We start from the raw sequence: 12,662 nt of genomic DNA on the forward strand, positions 1-12,662 counted from the left end.
GAATGAAGAGGTAGGTCAATATTGTGATTGATCAAGCTTTCATATTGGTGTCGTGATGCAGCTTGTCAGTGTAGGTCATTCCCTCCTCGGGAGGAGAATCTTGCTGTTGAGAGGGTGACTAACACTTCCTATAAGGGTTTACGTCATTGGCAACACTAAAAATAGAGCAACCTGGAACGTTGCTGTAATTATGGAACTGGTACACATGCCTGTTTATGTGTGTGTGTGTTTTAGTGTGCATGGTGTGGATTTTGTTGTCTGACTGATGTGCTGTTATTTCACGCTTGATTATAATATGACTTGAAAGTCACATGGTCTGAAAATGTCAAAATTATAATGATATATATATATATATATATATATATATATATATATATATATATATATATATATATATATATATATATATATATATATATAAAGCTCCCATAAGGAGAAGTGTGTCTACCTTATGTTAGACACCTGCATCTATCTATCTATCTATCTATCTATCTATCTATCTATCTATCTATCTATCTATCTATCTATCTATCTATCTATCTATCTATCTATCTATCTATCTATCTATCTATCTTTCTGTGAATCAAACTGGGATTGAATGTTGAGTGATGAATGGATATTTCTTCTTTACAGGTACCCTTCCAATCGTCTCCTCTGGTTATTTATATTCGCCACTGAATCATATATTGTCATGGAAGTTACGCCTGCGCAGTTGAACGCGTGAAAATCTGAATCATCGACGAGAGAGAGAGAGGTGACCGTAGAGTGATGGGACCCGGCTGAAGGAACAGCAGCGAGTGATCACTCTCCGAGCTGGTAATGACAGGTAAATGACGATTTTAATCATATTTGAGCTTTTCGCTGGCCCACTAGAAGCCCAAATAAAAGCAGAATTGTTTGATTTGTGAGAAAAAAACGCATGGCTAAATCATATTTCCTGCTCGCGTTTCTTCAACGGGGTCATCCTTGCACGCGATCTCTGCTTGCACATCTGGAGCAACGTCCATGCAAAAACTACGTCGACAGAAACGCTGTTTTTAAACTTTGTAGCAACATCATGATCCTGTGTCGTTGGTTTAGTGTCAAATATGTTCCGTTTAGGGGTTGTTTAGCTACTCTGGGGGGATTTAACTTCCAACTTTAGCTCGTAGATGATATCTTTTGAGAGACCGTTTTCAAATGGGTTGACACGTCAAACGGCTTGATTCAGTCAAATTATCAAGTCTGCATTCCCAAGTTGAATAAAGAGCGTGCTATGTGCTATGTATGTCTGTGCGAGTCCCATGGGGGTTGGGAGGACGGATGTTCGAGATCTGTTATCAGACTGGCGTCACACAGTACGTCTGTGTGTTTTCCTGCTGGGGCTGAAGGCTGCATGTAATAATGGCGCTCAGCACCATGGACAGCTCCCGGCTCAGCGGCTCAAAGGACGTTTGGCCTCTCCTCCAGCAGTTTTCTTACAACTTCAATTTGATAATAACATTTTTTTTGTAGTGATTTATTCGTTAGAGTATCAAGAACATCAGTCAAACTAGAGTCAAATCAATCCATATATTGTTTCATTTCGACCACAGTAAAGTGATTTTGTAGAGAAAAGTGTAATATTGCCAGAAAAAGGATGTTGATACCTTTCAATACTTAGTAAACAGAACTTCTGCAAAGTGTTAGCTCAAGTAACTTAAAACTTGGATCATTTTCTAGTTGGTTTTGGTGGTGCTTGTTTGAATTTTTGATTCATATCTGAAAAAACAGCCAACTCCGTCAATGCTGGGCCTGTCTTCTGTTTTGCTCTATCCAGTTAAGGTCAAAGCTAGAGGTGAATTTCACTTGCTTGAGAGTATTGTCAACTGACCTATAGCTAAGATGAAAATTTGAAAAAGTAACTGCTACCTTAAAATGTTCAAAATTTGTTTGAAAGAAAACATCTCTGTCTCAATTTTTAAATGGACACAAATAAGGCGCCCAAAAGCCTCTGTTACTTAGTTTATAATCAACAGTCTCTCATATTGTGCATTTTAATTACACTTCAGGATGATGAATATTAAGGCTTTCTTCAATAGATGCAGATTTGGATACAGATGGACTTAACAGCATCTGGGAGAAGGCAGATGTTCATGAGAGTCTTCAGCAGGAACAAATTAAGCAGTAATATGATTAACATGAGGTACCAGGGAACTGTGTGTCTCATTTTAATGCTACATTTTACACAGCACACTCATCTTGTAACCCGACTGAAACTGCAATATTTCCAGGACACTGTGTGAATTTATTTGGAATCATTTTTAAAAGAAGAACAAAAAGTGTCCTGGAATAATTTTTCACCAATAACAACAATTTTTTCCTGTAGGCAGGGTTGGAAACAAAAAATATCCACTTCCTAACTCACTACTCCACTGAATGTACATTATGTTAAACAGAAACCATTCATAGTGTGTGGCAATCAAATGAGAGTGGTCCATTTTAAAACAAAGGTCAAAATTTAAAGAGTGTCACATGGAATCTATTTCTCTAAAGTATACAAATGGCCTACTGTGATAAATACACTTTGAGGCAAATTAGTGAGTTCACACAACGTAAAGTCAGCTGACTTGACTAAAGTGAAAAATACTGCTGAATCTAAAATGAACTGAGCAGAAATAAACAAAACAACCACGATCTCCTTTAGTGACTATGAATAAGAAATAACCATTTCTAATACGGCTGTGTCTGCTATCAGCTGTTTCTGCTTCTCAGAAACAATGCATTAGGGAAATATCAAACTTTTAAATGTAATAATTAACTGAATTAAAACACATTAACAGACCCCTGATAAGTTTGCAAAACAGAAAGTGCTTCCACACACAAAGACTTATTCCCAGAAGTACTCTGCAAGTCAACATTATTTCTTATTTCGTATTTCATTTGAAGCTTCTTGAGAGTAGTTACATGATGTAACTGATGTAAATGGACCAAAGAGTCTCTTATGCTGCTTTTTCTTATTTGTTTTTGCAACAGATGCCATGATAGCATTGCATTTTGTTACTTCTACTCTGCTGTAAAAGACACATTTTCATCACGGGAATTGTTGTTTTGTTGATGCTTCTGTCCCCAGTCTGGAGTAAATGTGGTAAAACAGACGCTGCAGTTAAGATTTAATGTTTGCTGACAAAAACTTGAAATAAAATGATGTGTGTTTGTATAAAGTCACCGAGCTGTGAAAAGCCTCTGGATCCAAAATGAATACCTGGGGAATTGGGAGTGTGTCTAAATCAACGAGAGCAAATGTTTCTATTTTTTTTTTTTTTTTGTCCAGAGGGGCAACAATTCACAGAGCAGAAACCTTTATGCCTGTATGCCATGTATTGCTTGTATGTAGGAGCGAGTTTTTAAAGGAACAAATAAACAAAATTAAGATGCACAATTATGTAACTCTCAGGGTTGAAAGAAACCACTTTCAACAGCAACGTGTCGACTTAAAAAATCAAATAAGTCACATCAAAAATTAACATACCATCATTTGTTTGGTAAAACGTGAAACTCTGTCCCTCTTTAAAGGAACAAGATAACTAATGCAAAACTTAATACAGTATACCGTCTATCTCTATGCACAGTTCTACATTCTGTTATCTCCTGTACAGAAGCAGTTATGATTTTTGCATGCAACGAAAAGAGGAATATACACATCAGCACTTGGTGTACTCAGCTGATACAATTCAGACTCCATGGAGGAAGACAGATATAATATTTCACAGCTTATTTCATAACCCAGACAAGGAGAATGCATCATTAATCTCAATGTACGAAGGCACTGATGCCTTTAGTAGGATGTTACATAACTCTTAGGCTGTATGTGTGTGTGTGTGTGTGTGTGTGTGTGTGTGTGTGTGTGTGTGTGTGTGTGTGTGTGTGTGTGTGTTTGTGTGCGTACGTGTGTGCGTGTGTGTACATGCTCATGTCTATAAATGTGTATATGTACAGCAAGTTGTGTGGGTGGTTTCTCGCAGCAAGTATGTAGTCCTGCATTTATATATATTCATATATGTATATGTATGTGTGTGTGTGTGTGTGTGTGTGTGTGTGTGTGTGTGTGTGTGTGTGTGTGTGTGTGTGTATGTCATACCCAGGTAGACAGATGTGAAGGATGACTTCCTGCTCAGAGATCTGTAGGTCAGACTACAGTGAGCAATCTCAAACCAGCGGGAACTGCCAGCAGTACGGAGTCCGCTCCTACCTACACCAGGTACAACATGAACGCACACATGGACACACACATACAGAAAAGATAATTATATGCCATCCTTGAAAGAAAAAATCAAAACTGACAAATTAATCACAAATGCCCATTTTGTAAATTCTTGGCTTTTTCTTTTCAAAGCTTCAGGTTTTAGACTTGGATCCTTTTTGTTGACTCAGTTTCCGGTATCAAAATGTGTGAAACTTCTTCTGATCTCTTAGTTTTATGAGGAATGCACAGCTTCCATCTGGGAACGAGATGAAGACTTTCAGATTCAGAGATCGCCGAGCAGGTGGAGCTCTTTACTCTGGAAGGTGAGCTGATAACCTCCTAAGAAAACCACATCTCCCCTGCTGCTACTTTGATTACTGTATTGTAATTCAAATTGCAGTAAGCCAACTTAATCACTTCCTCTCCTCCCACCTGCAGGTCTGTCTCGTGTTCGGCTCTCTGATCTTGGTAGTAGGCCTCATTGTTGTGTTGGTGGGTTACGGCACTCCAGCCAGGATCGAAGCATTTGGCGAGGATGATCTGCTTTTTGTTGACAGGTAGGAACCACAACTACTGAGCCATAGTGATGTGAGGATGTGATTAAAGCAGGGGACAATGCACTGGAGGGTTAAAAATAACAGGTAGGGGTATTCTAATTGGGACGCTTAAAGCAAAGCCCAAAAAGCACAAAAATGTTTGATCTGAAGGAATAAAAAAAAAAATGAGGGTATGAACTAGACAGGAACAGATAGAGAGGAACAGGAAGACATAGTCAACCCTTAGTGAGTGGAGACCAGTGAATGGGATATGCTCATATCAGAATAAAGTATTTAACCTGACAACAAAAAAGAAAGTTGGACACCAAGCAGATAAAAATGTGACACTAAGCTATTTATCTTTACCTTGAACAGCCATGCGGTCAGTTTCAACCGTGCGCTGGATGTTTGCAAGCTGACCGGTGCTGTGCTGTTCTGTGTGGGAGGCACGTCCCTGGCTGTGGGTCTCCTACTGTCTGCCTTTGCCAAAAGCTACTCCAAAGAAGAGCTGTACCTTCAGCAGAAGTTTAAGGAGAGGCTGGCTGATCTGCATGCAGCAGTCGGTAAGGTCTCATTCCCAACTAACCTTAAAATCTCTGAAGCCATCATGAGGCCACAGTAGAGTTTGTAGATATGGCCAAGTTCTAGGTAGTCTGTAACAGCCACCTGTTAAAGGGATAGTTCAGTTTTTTTGAAGTGGGGTTGTATGAGCTCTATGTGACCACTAAGGACATTAGATACAGTAGAAAGTTGTCTCCTCTCCCTCAGTAAGACACAAACTGTAATCGATGTTGACGAGGAAATAGGCGCTAACAGGGAAAGACCGTACCAAATTCAAAGGCTATTTTCTCTGCCTACAAGAACTAAAATCAAAAACTAATACCACAGTTTAAGAGTACACTACATAAAATATTTTTTAAGTGCATTAAGTCTTCGGAAATATAAACATTTATCCGGACCTAACTAACTGGTCATGTGTCCTTCCGCGCAGCGCTAGTGCGCTCCGTCCCCTCTCCTCCTTTCAGCTGTAGGGAATGTAAACAAGCTATGCTGCGGGCGCCGGTTGTAGCCTCATGTAAGTTTGATCAAGTATCGTAATGCTTTTGTTTGTACTCTAAGGATTGTGAGGCAGCGTAGGAAATTCAAATTAGTGACTATGACAGCGACGATGAAGTTCCATTCACTTCAGAAAAAAGGATACCTGTATGAACCGGAGCACACAGAAGAAGAGCTGCTACAGATGGCGACTGAAAGGAATACAGAGGAAACATCCATGGACATTGTGCGCTGTGCTTAGATCTGATGAACAACGACAATTAAAGCTATAGTATTATTGGATGCTGGCTGATGGGTGCCAGGGTTTCCTTATGAGGGGGTGTGTTCATCCTTTTGGCTCTCCTCACTGATGGTTTTCTTTACTATAGCAAACACAAACTGAAATACTAACAGAAGTATATATACTCTTTGTACTCAAATAATTTACTCTAAATGCCAACATCTTGCATAGAGTCTAGAACTAGAGATTTATTTCTATTTCACTTGTTTTGATTCTGAAGTTATACAATCATAAGCAGCAAATGTTTTCATCACAGGTACCCCCATCATGAGGGCACCAACCCCCGGAGAGGGAAAAGTGCCAGTCACACTTTCCAAAGTACAGAACATCCAGCCAACAACCACAAAGTCAGAGACCTGACAGAAGACCACATGAAGTCATAAAGTCAAGGATGTGTGTGCTTGTGTGTGTTTGGGAGAAAGATGAACAGACTGGGTGGGTGTGAACATGTGTGTGGATGTCAATCGGTGTGCATTTTCTCCTCTTCTCCAAAGGTCAGCTTACATGACTGATAGTACTAGTTCCTCATCTTTACTTTCTGTTTTTGACATTAGAGCTGGATTATTTAGTTTTTTAGGTGCAGTCGCTTTAGCTGAGCAAAGATTAACTTCACAGTTTAAACATCAGGTGTGTGAGATTCATATCAAAGTCATGCAGGTCTGGAGACTTACACCAAGACAAACCACAGAAACAAATCAATCCATGTTTTTCTTTTGAAGACTTTGTAGAAATAGACTGTGTATCTGCTGGATGGTTCAGTGTTTTAGATGCAGTGTTTGAAGTAAGTGCTAATTAGCCTGCCATTCACAAAAAAAAAAAATGATCAAAAGAAGCCGTGGACACAGCAACCATTATCTCTGTCCAGGAGAACATCAGAGGGAGAATTTCTTTCTACTCATATCTTCATGTGTTCCCTGTGTTCATTTTTTTTTTAGCAGCGCAACTTATCCACAACAACCAACGAGAGCTGTCAGTCAAAACCGCACAATATCACTCCATATGCTTAAGCTCATCAATACTTCTGTAGGTGCTGTTTACATGCCAGTGGAAAATAAAAGGACTTAAGTTTGCATTTGATCTGATTAGAAGAGACCTCACAGGGTAGATGTCACACTGGCATTTTCCCCTGCGTTATTAGTCCTCTGACCTTCAGTGAGCTTTCAGACAGGATCAATAGAAGAGACAACACAGACCAATGAGAGGCAAACTGAATCAGACAGAGCACGTAGAACAACACAGTCTGTTTTTTAATCAAAGGAGAACCTTTATGATAATAGAAACAATATGTTCATAATGGATTATATCTTTGATTTTACAAAACACCACACAAACCTCTCTATCTCTTTGACAAACACAAGCCTGTAAACACCCATCCTTCCAGACGTTTTTATAGCAGTTTGAATCAAATCATCCTCAGCAAGCTGTCAAAAGTGCAGGTGCTGCGTGGTGAAATGGTGCAAAGGGAGCATCAAGAGAGGCAGCAACGTGACAGAGATGTTACATAACAGGGTGTGAGGAGAGGACAACCAACTCTCCAGTGAGATCACATCAGCTCCATGCTGTCTGACAGCGCCACACTTGCTGTCCTAAGTCGGACCCACAAATGCTTCACAACACGTTAAAATATCTGCCTACAGACCACATGGTTTGCAGAAAGCTGAGATTTAAAAAAAAATCTGTCTACTGTTGTCATTCCTGTGTGCCATAGAATTCAAGTTTTCCATAAAACACAACACTCTTTTTACTGTAACTTACAGGAATATAGACTGCTAAGGCCATGTTTTGCTGCTTTTCAAAACAGTACATGTTGTATGATTATATGTATTTTAAATATATTTTAATAATTGTGACCATGAGACTTTGTTTTTATATGTGTTTTTCTTTGTCTTTTAAAACCACTCTGCACAACCACCTTAACTGTAAAATAGCAGATCTTTCTGTAAGCGCTTTGTTACAAAATGTTTTAGTGGCAGTCACTGTCTAAGTGCCATCCAGTAACACATTGCTGTGCATTAATGCTGCAGGAACCCTTCCAAACAACATCTTTTCATCAGATCCACGCAGCAACAATGCATTCACCCACTGTATAAACTAATGAACTGCTATGCTGGCTAACTATGCTTGTGTAAGTTGACCTTTTCCTTTTATTCCAACAACATCCACTTTTTGTCTCTACTTTTACTTTGGTTTCATTTTCATATCTGGTCTCAGATACAACAGAGACTTGTAGCTCTAACTACACAAAACAGCACATAAGTAATGAAGAAATTTTCAAACACTGTTAAGCTGCAAACAGACACACTATGAAAAGAGAATCTGTTAAACAAGATGTTATAAACCAAATCCCTGTGTGATCGGAGCATTTTTACGTAGTCTTTAAATGTGCTGACGTGATTCCTCATGCTGTAATTTGTGATTATATTTTTATCTTTACATTGACCAAAATTGAGTTCTGCATCATAATCCCAATTTCCCAGAGATTATTTTTGTTTTCAGGTAAACCATCAGAGAGAGATGGGCTCCCAGTTTAATCCTGATGTAACAGTGAATTTAAACGTTCAATTTTAAAGTTACTGTGTACTGCTGTATTGAAGGTCAGATGGATAAAGAACAAATATATATCAGTGTCAATATATATACAGTATGTCTATTTTTCAAAGAACACAATAAAATTATCTGCAGCTTACAGTTTGTGATGAATCCATTTTTGATTTCAAAAGTACTTTACCTTGGTTTTCTATCACTAAGTATTGTCTTCTGCTCTACAACTTGTTTTACTGGAGATGCAATCATTGACTGTTGAAAAGAATTTGATCTCTTGTACTTACTTTAAAAATACAAATTACCTGAAAAACAGATGTGATGAAAAAGACAATATGTGATGTCTTGACAATGATTCACTTGAGTCAAAATTTCAAAAAATGTCTATTTTAAAGTCATAAGTGTATAGTCAGAAGTAACTCAGTACACATTCTCCTCATATATCCATAGACTGTATGAAAAATGGGTGAACACATTAGCTCACCTTTATAACTGTAGTGAAGGTTGTATAGCCTTTTGTCAACACAAGAAAATCTGAGTACACATTAAAATTTATTTTAAATTGGTTATGGTTTCTGCTATTATTTTTCATTGCACCAATGCATAGAATGAAATATGAAATTGATGGTGAAATCATAATCACGCTTTATCTAAGAGCCCTCCTATCCGAGATCAGAGCAAATTGACTCAGATGTCCCTCTCCTTAGCAACATTTTCCAGCTCCTCCAGGGGGGATCCCAAGGCGTTCAAGAATAAAAGGGATACATAAGCCCTTCACCTTGCTTGGGGTCTGCCTCTAGGTCTGGGTCTTCCCCCAGTTGGACATGCCTCGAGCACCTCCAGAGGGAGGAGACCAGGAGGCAATTTTAATCTTTTCTTTAGACTGACACCATGTGGGATCAGGAAGCAGGTAACCTGAAATAGTCACGTGACTTGTGTTATCTCTGTTCGAAATGTTGACGTTGCACCTCTCTCCATTAAACAACTATTAGTTTTTTTTTTCTATTCTGCTTCAAAATAATTCAAGGTTTAGTTAATTTAACAGAGCTGTTAACTCACTCACCATTTTCCTCTCTATTTCTTCCTCAAATCACACGGTCCTTTAAACTATAGACTGACCGGCTTCTATCTTAAAATTTATCCATTTTAGTTTAGCAGCCAGCACTCTCAGCTGTGTTCAAGCTGCACCTTTTCTCTCATTTTCTCAGATTGCAGCCACTGACTGCGAACAGTGACTCACACACAGAGAGAAAGAGAGCAACAAACCGACTGACAAACTTTTCCATCTCTGTCAGAGTCAAACGTCCAAAAACACAGCAAGCCGTCCTCTGTACCATCTCATTTCACATTGGAATCACTGAAGCCCACTGTGGACCTCAACTGTTTGATTGAAACTACGATAAGTGGACATTAACTGCCTCAGGTCCACTTACCTGCTGAAAGTGCGTTTGCACACGGTCGGCCGTCTCGCTCGTGACGCAGAATGCACGTTCTCAAGGGCGGAAGACATGGCAGGTAAAAGTGGTCACATGACAAAACAAAATTACAAAATTGTATTTAAACTTTTAAATATAAAATTATTTTTGGGGTTTACACGTTTGAAAATATTTAAATAGCGTATCAAGGAAATGCTTTGTTGTTTGTTGCTAAAATAAGGAGACTTTTTTTTTTTTTCCAACTAAACCTCTGCTTTTAAGCTTTTTGTGAGTCAATCACAAACTTCCAGTCTCTCTTTTTCTCTAACACTGATACTGCTTCTGCTGTGTCAGCTTCTCTCTTATCATTTTAACTTACACTTTCTGATACTACTTATGCTCCTTATTTTAACACTAATACTCTTACTAATACTACTACTCAACTTGAGGTATTGCTTCTTTGTAATTCTGATACCAATTCAGTTGTTGTAGCATGTATTACCAGTATAACATTGCAGCATTAAACATGCTTTTTAAAATTACACCAATAAGCACAACAACAATTATCAGTTTTCAAAATTCCCATGCAATTCTGTTCAAGAAATGCAATTATTCTAGTTTTTCTTGATGTTGTTTTACGTGTTCAGGTGCTTTGGTAGGCTTAGTTCCCCAATCAATGAATGTGGGTGGAACATTTTATGTTAAAGATAAAGCGCATCCACTTCATTTTCAAGGAGGTTAACAGAGAAATATACGGTTTGATCTATAAAGATTTCCAATAGAGCAGCCATGCTATAAACCTTCATCTCTCTATGTGGAAGCTGTTAATGTAACCAAACACACACACACACACACACGCTCAGGAACACACTTAAAGGGGACCACGGGAGGAGATAAGACAGAATTAATGGCAGCTCCAGAAATAGCACCTCAAGGATCATCACCTCAACCAGTCAGACCGTATGACTCACTCGAACACACCCCCGCCTCCACTTCCTTCGCCCGTCTCCTTCTCCCTCTACTACCTCATCCTTTCTCTCTCACCCATATCCTCATCCTTTGGGATTGTGACTCACAGACACACTGACTGCATGAATCCTAATTTGTGCAGCTGCAGGAGGGAGCAAGCAGTGAAGACATCAGAGATGTTGAATCAGACCTCAGTTTACACCAAAGCTCTGTTTGAAGGAAGTGGTTTGATGGTGGCTTCATGAATCCTTGTTTCATGGAAAATCAGAGGCAACATAATAAGAAAAAATGGCTGACATCACCTTTAAGATCTCACCTCAGCTGTGTATGACACAAAATGTGTTCAACAATTGTGTTAGCATTTAGCTCTAGAATACAACAGAGGCCCCAATAAATCATCACTCTTAGTTTACATGATTATATTCTTGATTGCAAGAAAAAAACTGTAGGCCCCATAGTTTTTATTTAAGTATTTTCATCACCCAGTGGAAATGTGTTACTCATGTCGTCATGGCAGTGTGTCTACCTTTTTTTCTCTGAGCTGACATCATCCTCTTACTCATGTGTCTTGAGCTTTTGCTGTACAACTAGCTTTTACTTTATTTCTGTTTGGAACTAGTTCAACTAACGTGCTGATATTCAGAACATCTACCTGTTTGATCACCTGACTTCAGCAGGTGAAAAATGTGTCTTTAGTTTTCTTGATAACAAGTCCAAGTTGAGCTAACTCTTCTAGACAGAACATCCAAAATCCAATGATACATTAAATTAACTCATGTCTTAAATGCAAGTCTTTAGTTTACCTTGTGGACAAAAACAACAGCTAGATCTCTATTAGCTGTATTACCTTTAAGCTACATGAAACTTAAGGCCTAGTATTGCACAGGGTCTCAAAACATAGCATAGTATAACAGAACACATCACCTAAAAATATCCAAACAACAAAAACTTTTTGCAACAAGTAATTATGATTTGGAAGGCATAAAAATTAGCAAGAAATATTTTTCTCAAATTTTACATCAAATGAGGCAATAGTGCACAGTAGAGAAACAAAAGATGCTCTGAAACCTTTAACAAACCTGTTGACCACAAAAAAAGAGGTTTAAGAATTGTCTTTAGCAAAAGAAGTTTAAGAGGTCTTACACTTCACCATATCTTAAAAATGGATATGAAGTAACAATGATGGATTGTAATGCTAAATCTGTGCAGGTTTTCAAACCACTGCATATTGATATGTAAAAGTCCCTAAACATGTCTATAAACTGTTCAAATCCAGGTGCTGTAAAAGAAGCAGAACATCGTCATGAGGCTTGCTGAAATGATTAGGTGACTGCATAAGGATTTCCTACAGGTTTTTTTTTTTTTTTTTAGGACATAAGGGTCTCAAGCACCAAGGTATGCCCATAGCTCTGCACCTAACAGGTCTCCAGAAGGCTGTCCAATAAGGAAAGGGGGGTTGTGGAGCAGGGGGGTCTTAAAGGGACAGTAGCTAAGACAACACATTTCAGACAGATGCTGAAATACAAGTATTCTCTGCAATGAATTGAACACTGACTTGACCAACAACAAAAAAAAAAAACTTTAAAGAAAAAAAATCCACACCTTTCAAATATTATCTCCTACTGGTTCTTTTGAACTGGGTATGATAAAACCAAATAGAG

The 12,662-nt window shown here is 38.5% G+C and overlaps 1 protein-coding gene across 1 annotated transcript; it reads left to right on the forward strand.

Annotated features, from left to right (window-relative positions):
* Positions 1-710: 710 nt before the first annotated feature.
* On the forward strand, positions 711-7,008 carry nrsn1 (neurensin 1). The gene is made up of 6 exons (XM_074682659.1): positions 711-826; positions 4,104-4,219; positions 4,435-4,527; positions 4,643-4,761; positions 5,116-5,303; positions 6,333-7,008. Exons 2-6 carry the CDS (start codon positions 4,121-4,123, stop codon positions 6,434-6,436), a joined length of 603 nt encoding a protein of 200 aa, XP_074538760.1. The 5' UTR covers positions 711-826; positions 4,104-4,120; the 3' UTR covers positions 6,437-7,008.
* Positions 7,009-12,662: the final 5,654 nt, after the last annotated feature.

This window comes from Halichoeres trimaculatus, unplaced genomic scaffold (genome assembly GCF_033239565.1).
Source record: "Halichoeres trimaculatus isolate MK-OKI-2021-1 unplaced genomic scaffold, fHalTri1.1 fHalTri1_scaffold_12, whole genome shotgun sequence".
Classification (NCBI taxonomy): domain Eukaryota; kingdom Metazoa; phylum Chordata; class Actinopteri; order Labriformes; family Labridae; genus Halichoeres; species Halichoeres trimaculatus.

What these genes read in the sequence shown, in the direction of transcription:
- nrsn1 (XM_074682659.1), top strand. Translation starts at nt 4,121, where the DNA reads ATGACTTCCTGCTCAGAGATCTGTAGGTCAGACTACAGTGAGCAATCT. An exon ending in TCCGCTCCTACCTACACCAG is followed by an intron (nt 4,220 to 4,434) that starts GTACAACATGAA and finishes CTGATCTCTTAG; the next exon opens with TTTTATGAGGAATGCACAGC. An exon ending in GATCTGCTTTTTGTTGACAG is followed by an intron (nt 4,762 to 5,115) that starts GTAGGAACCACA and finishes TACCTTGAACAG; the next exon opens with CCATGCGGTCAGTTTCAACC.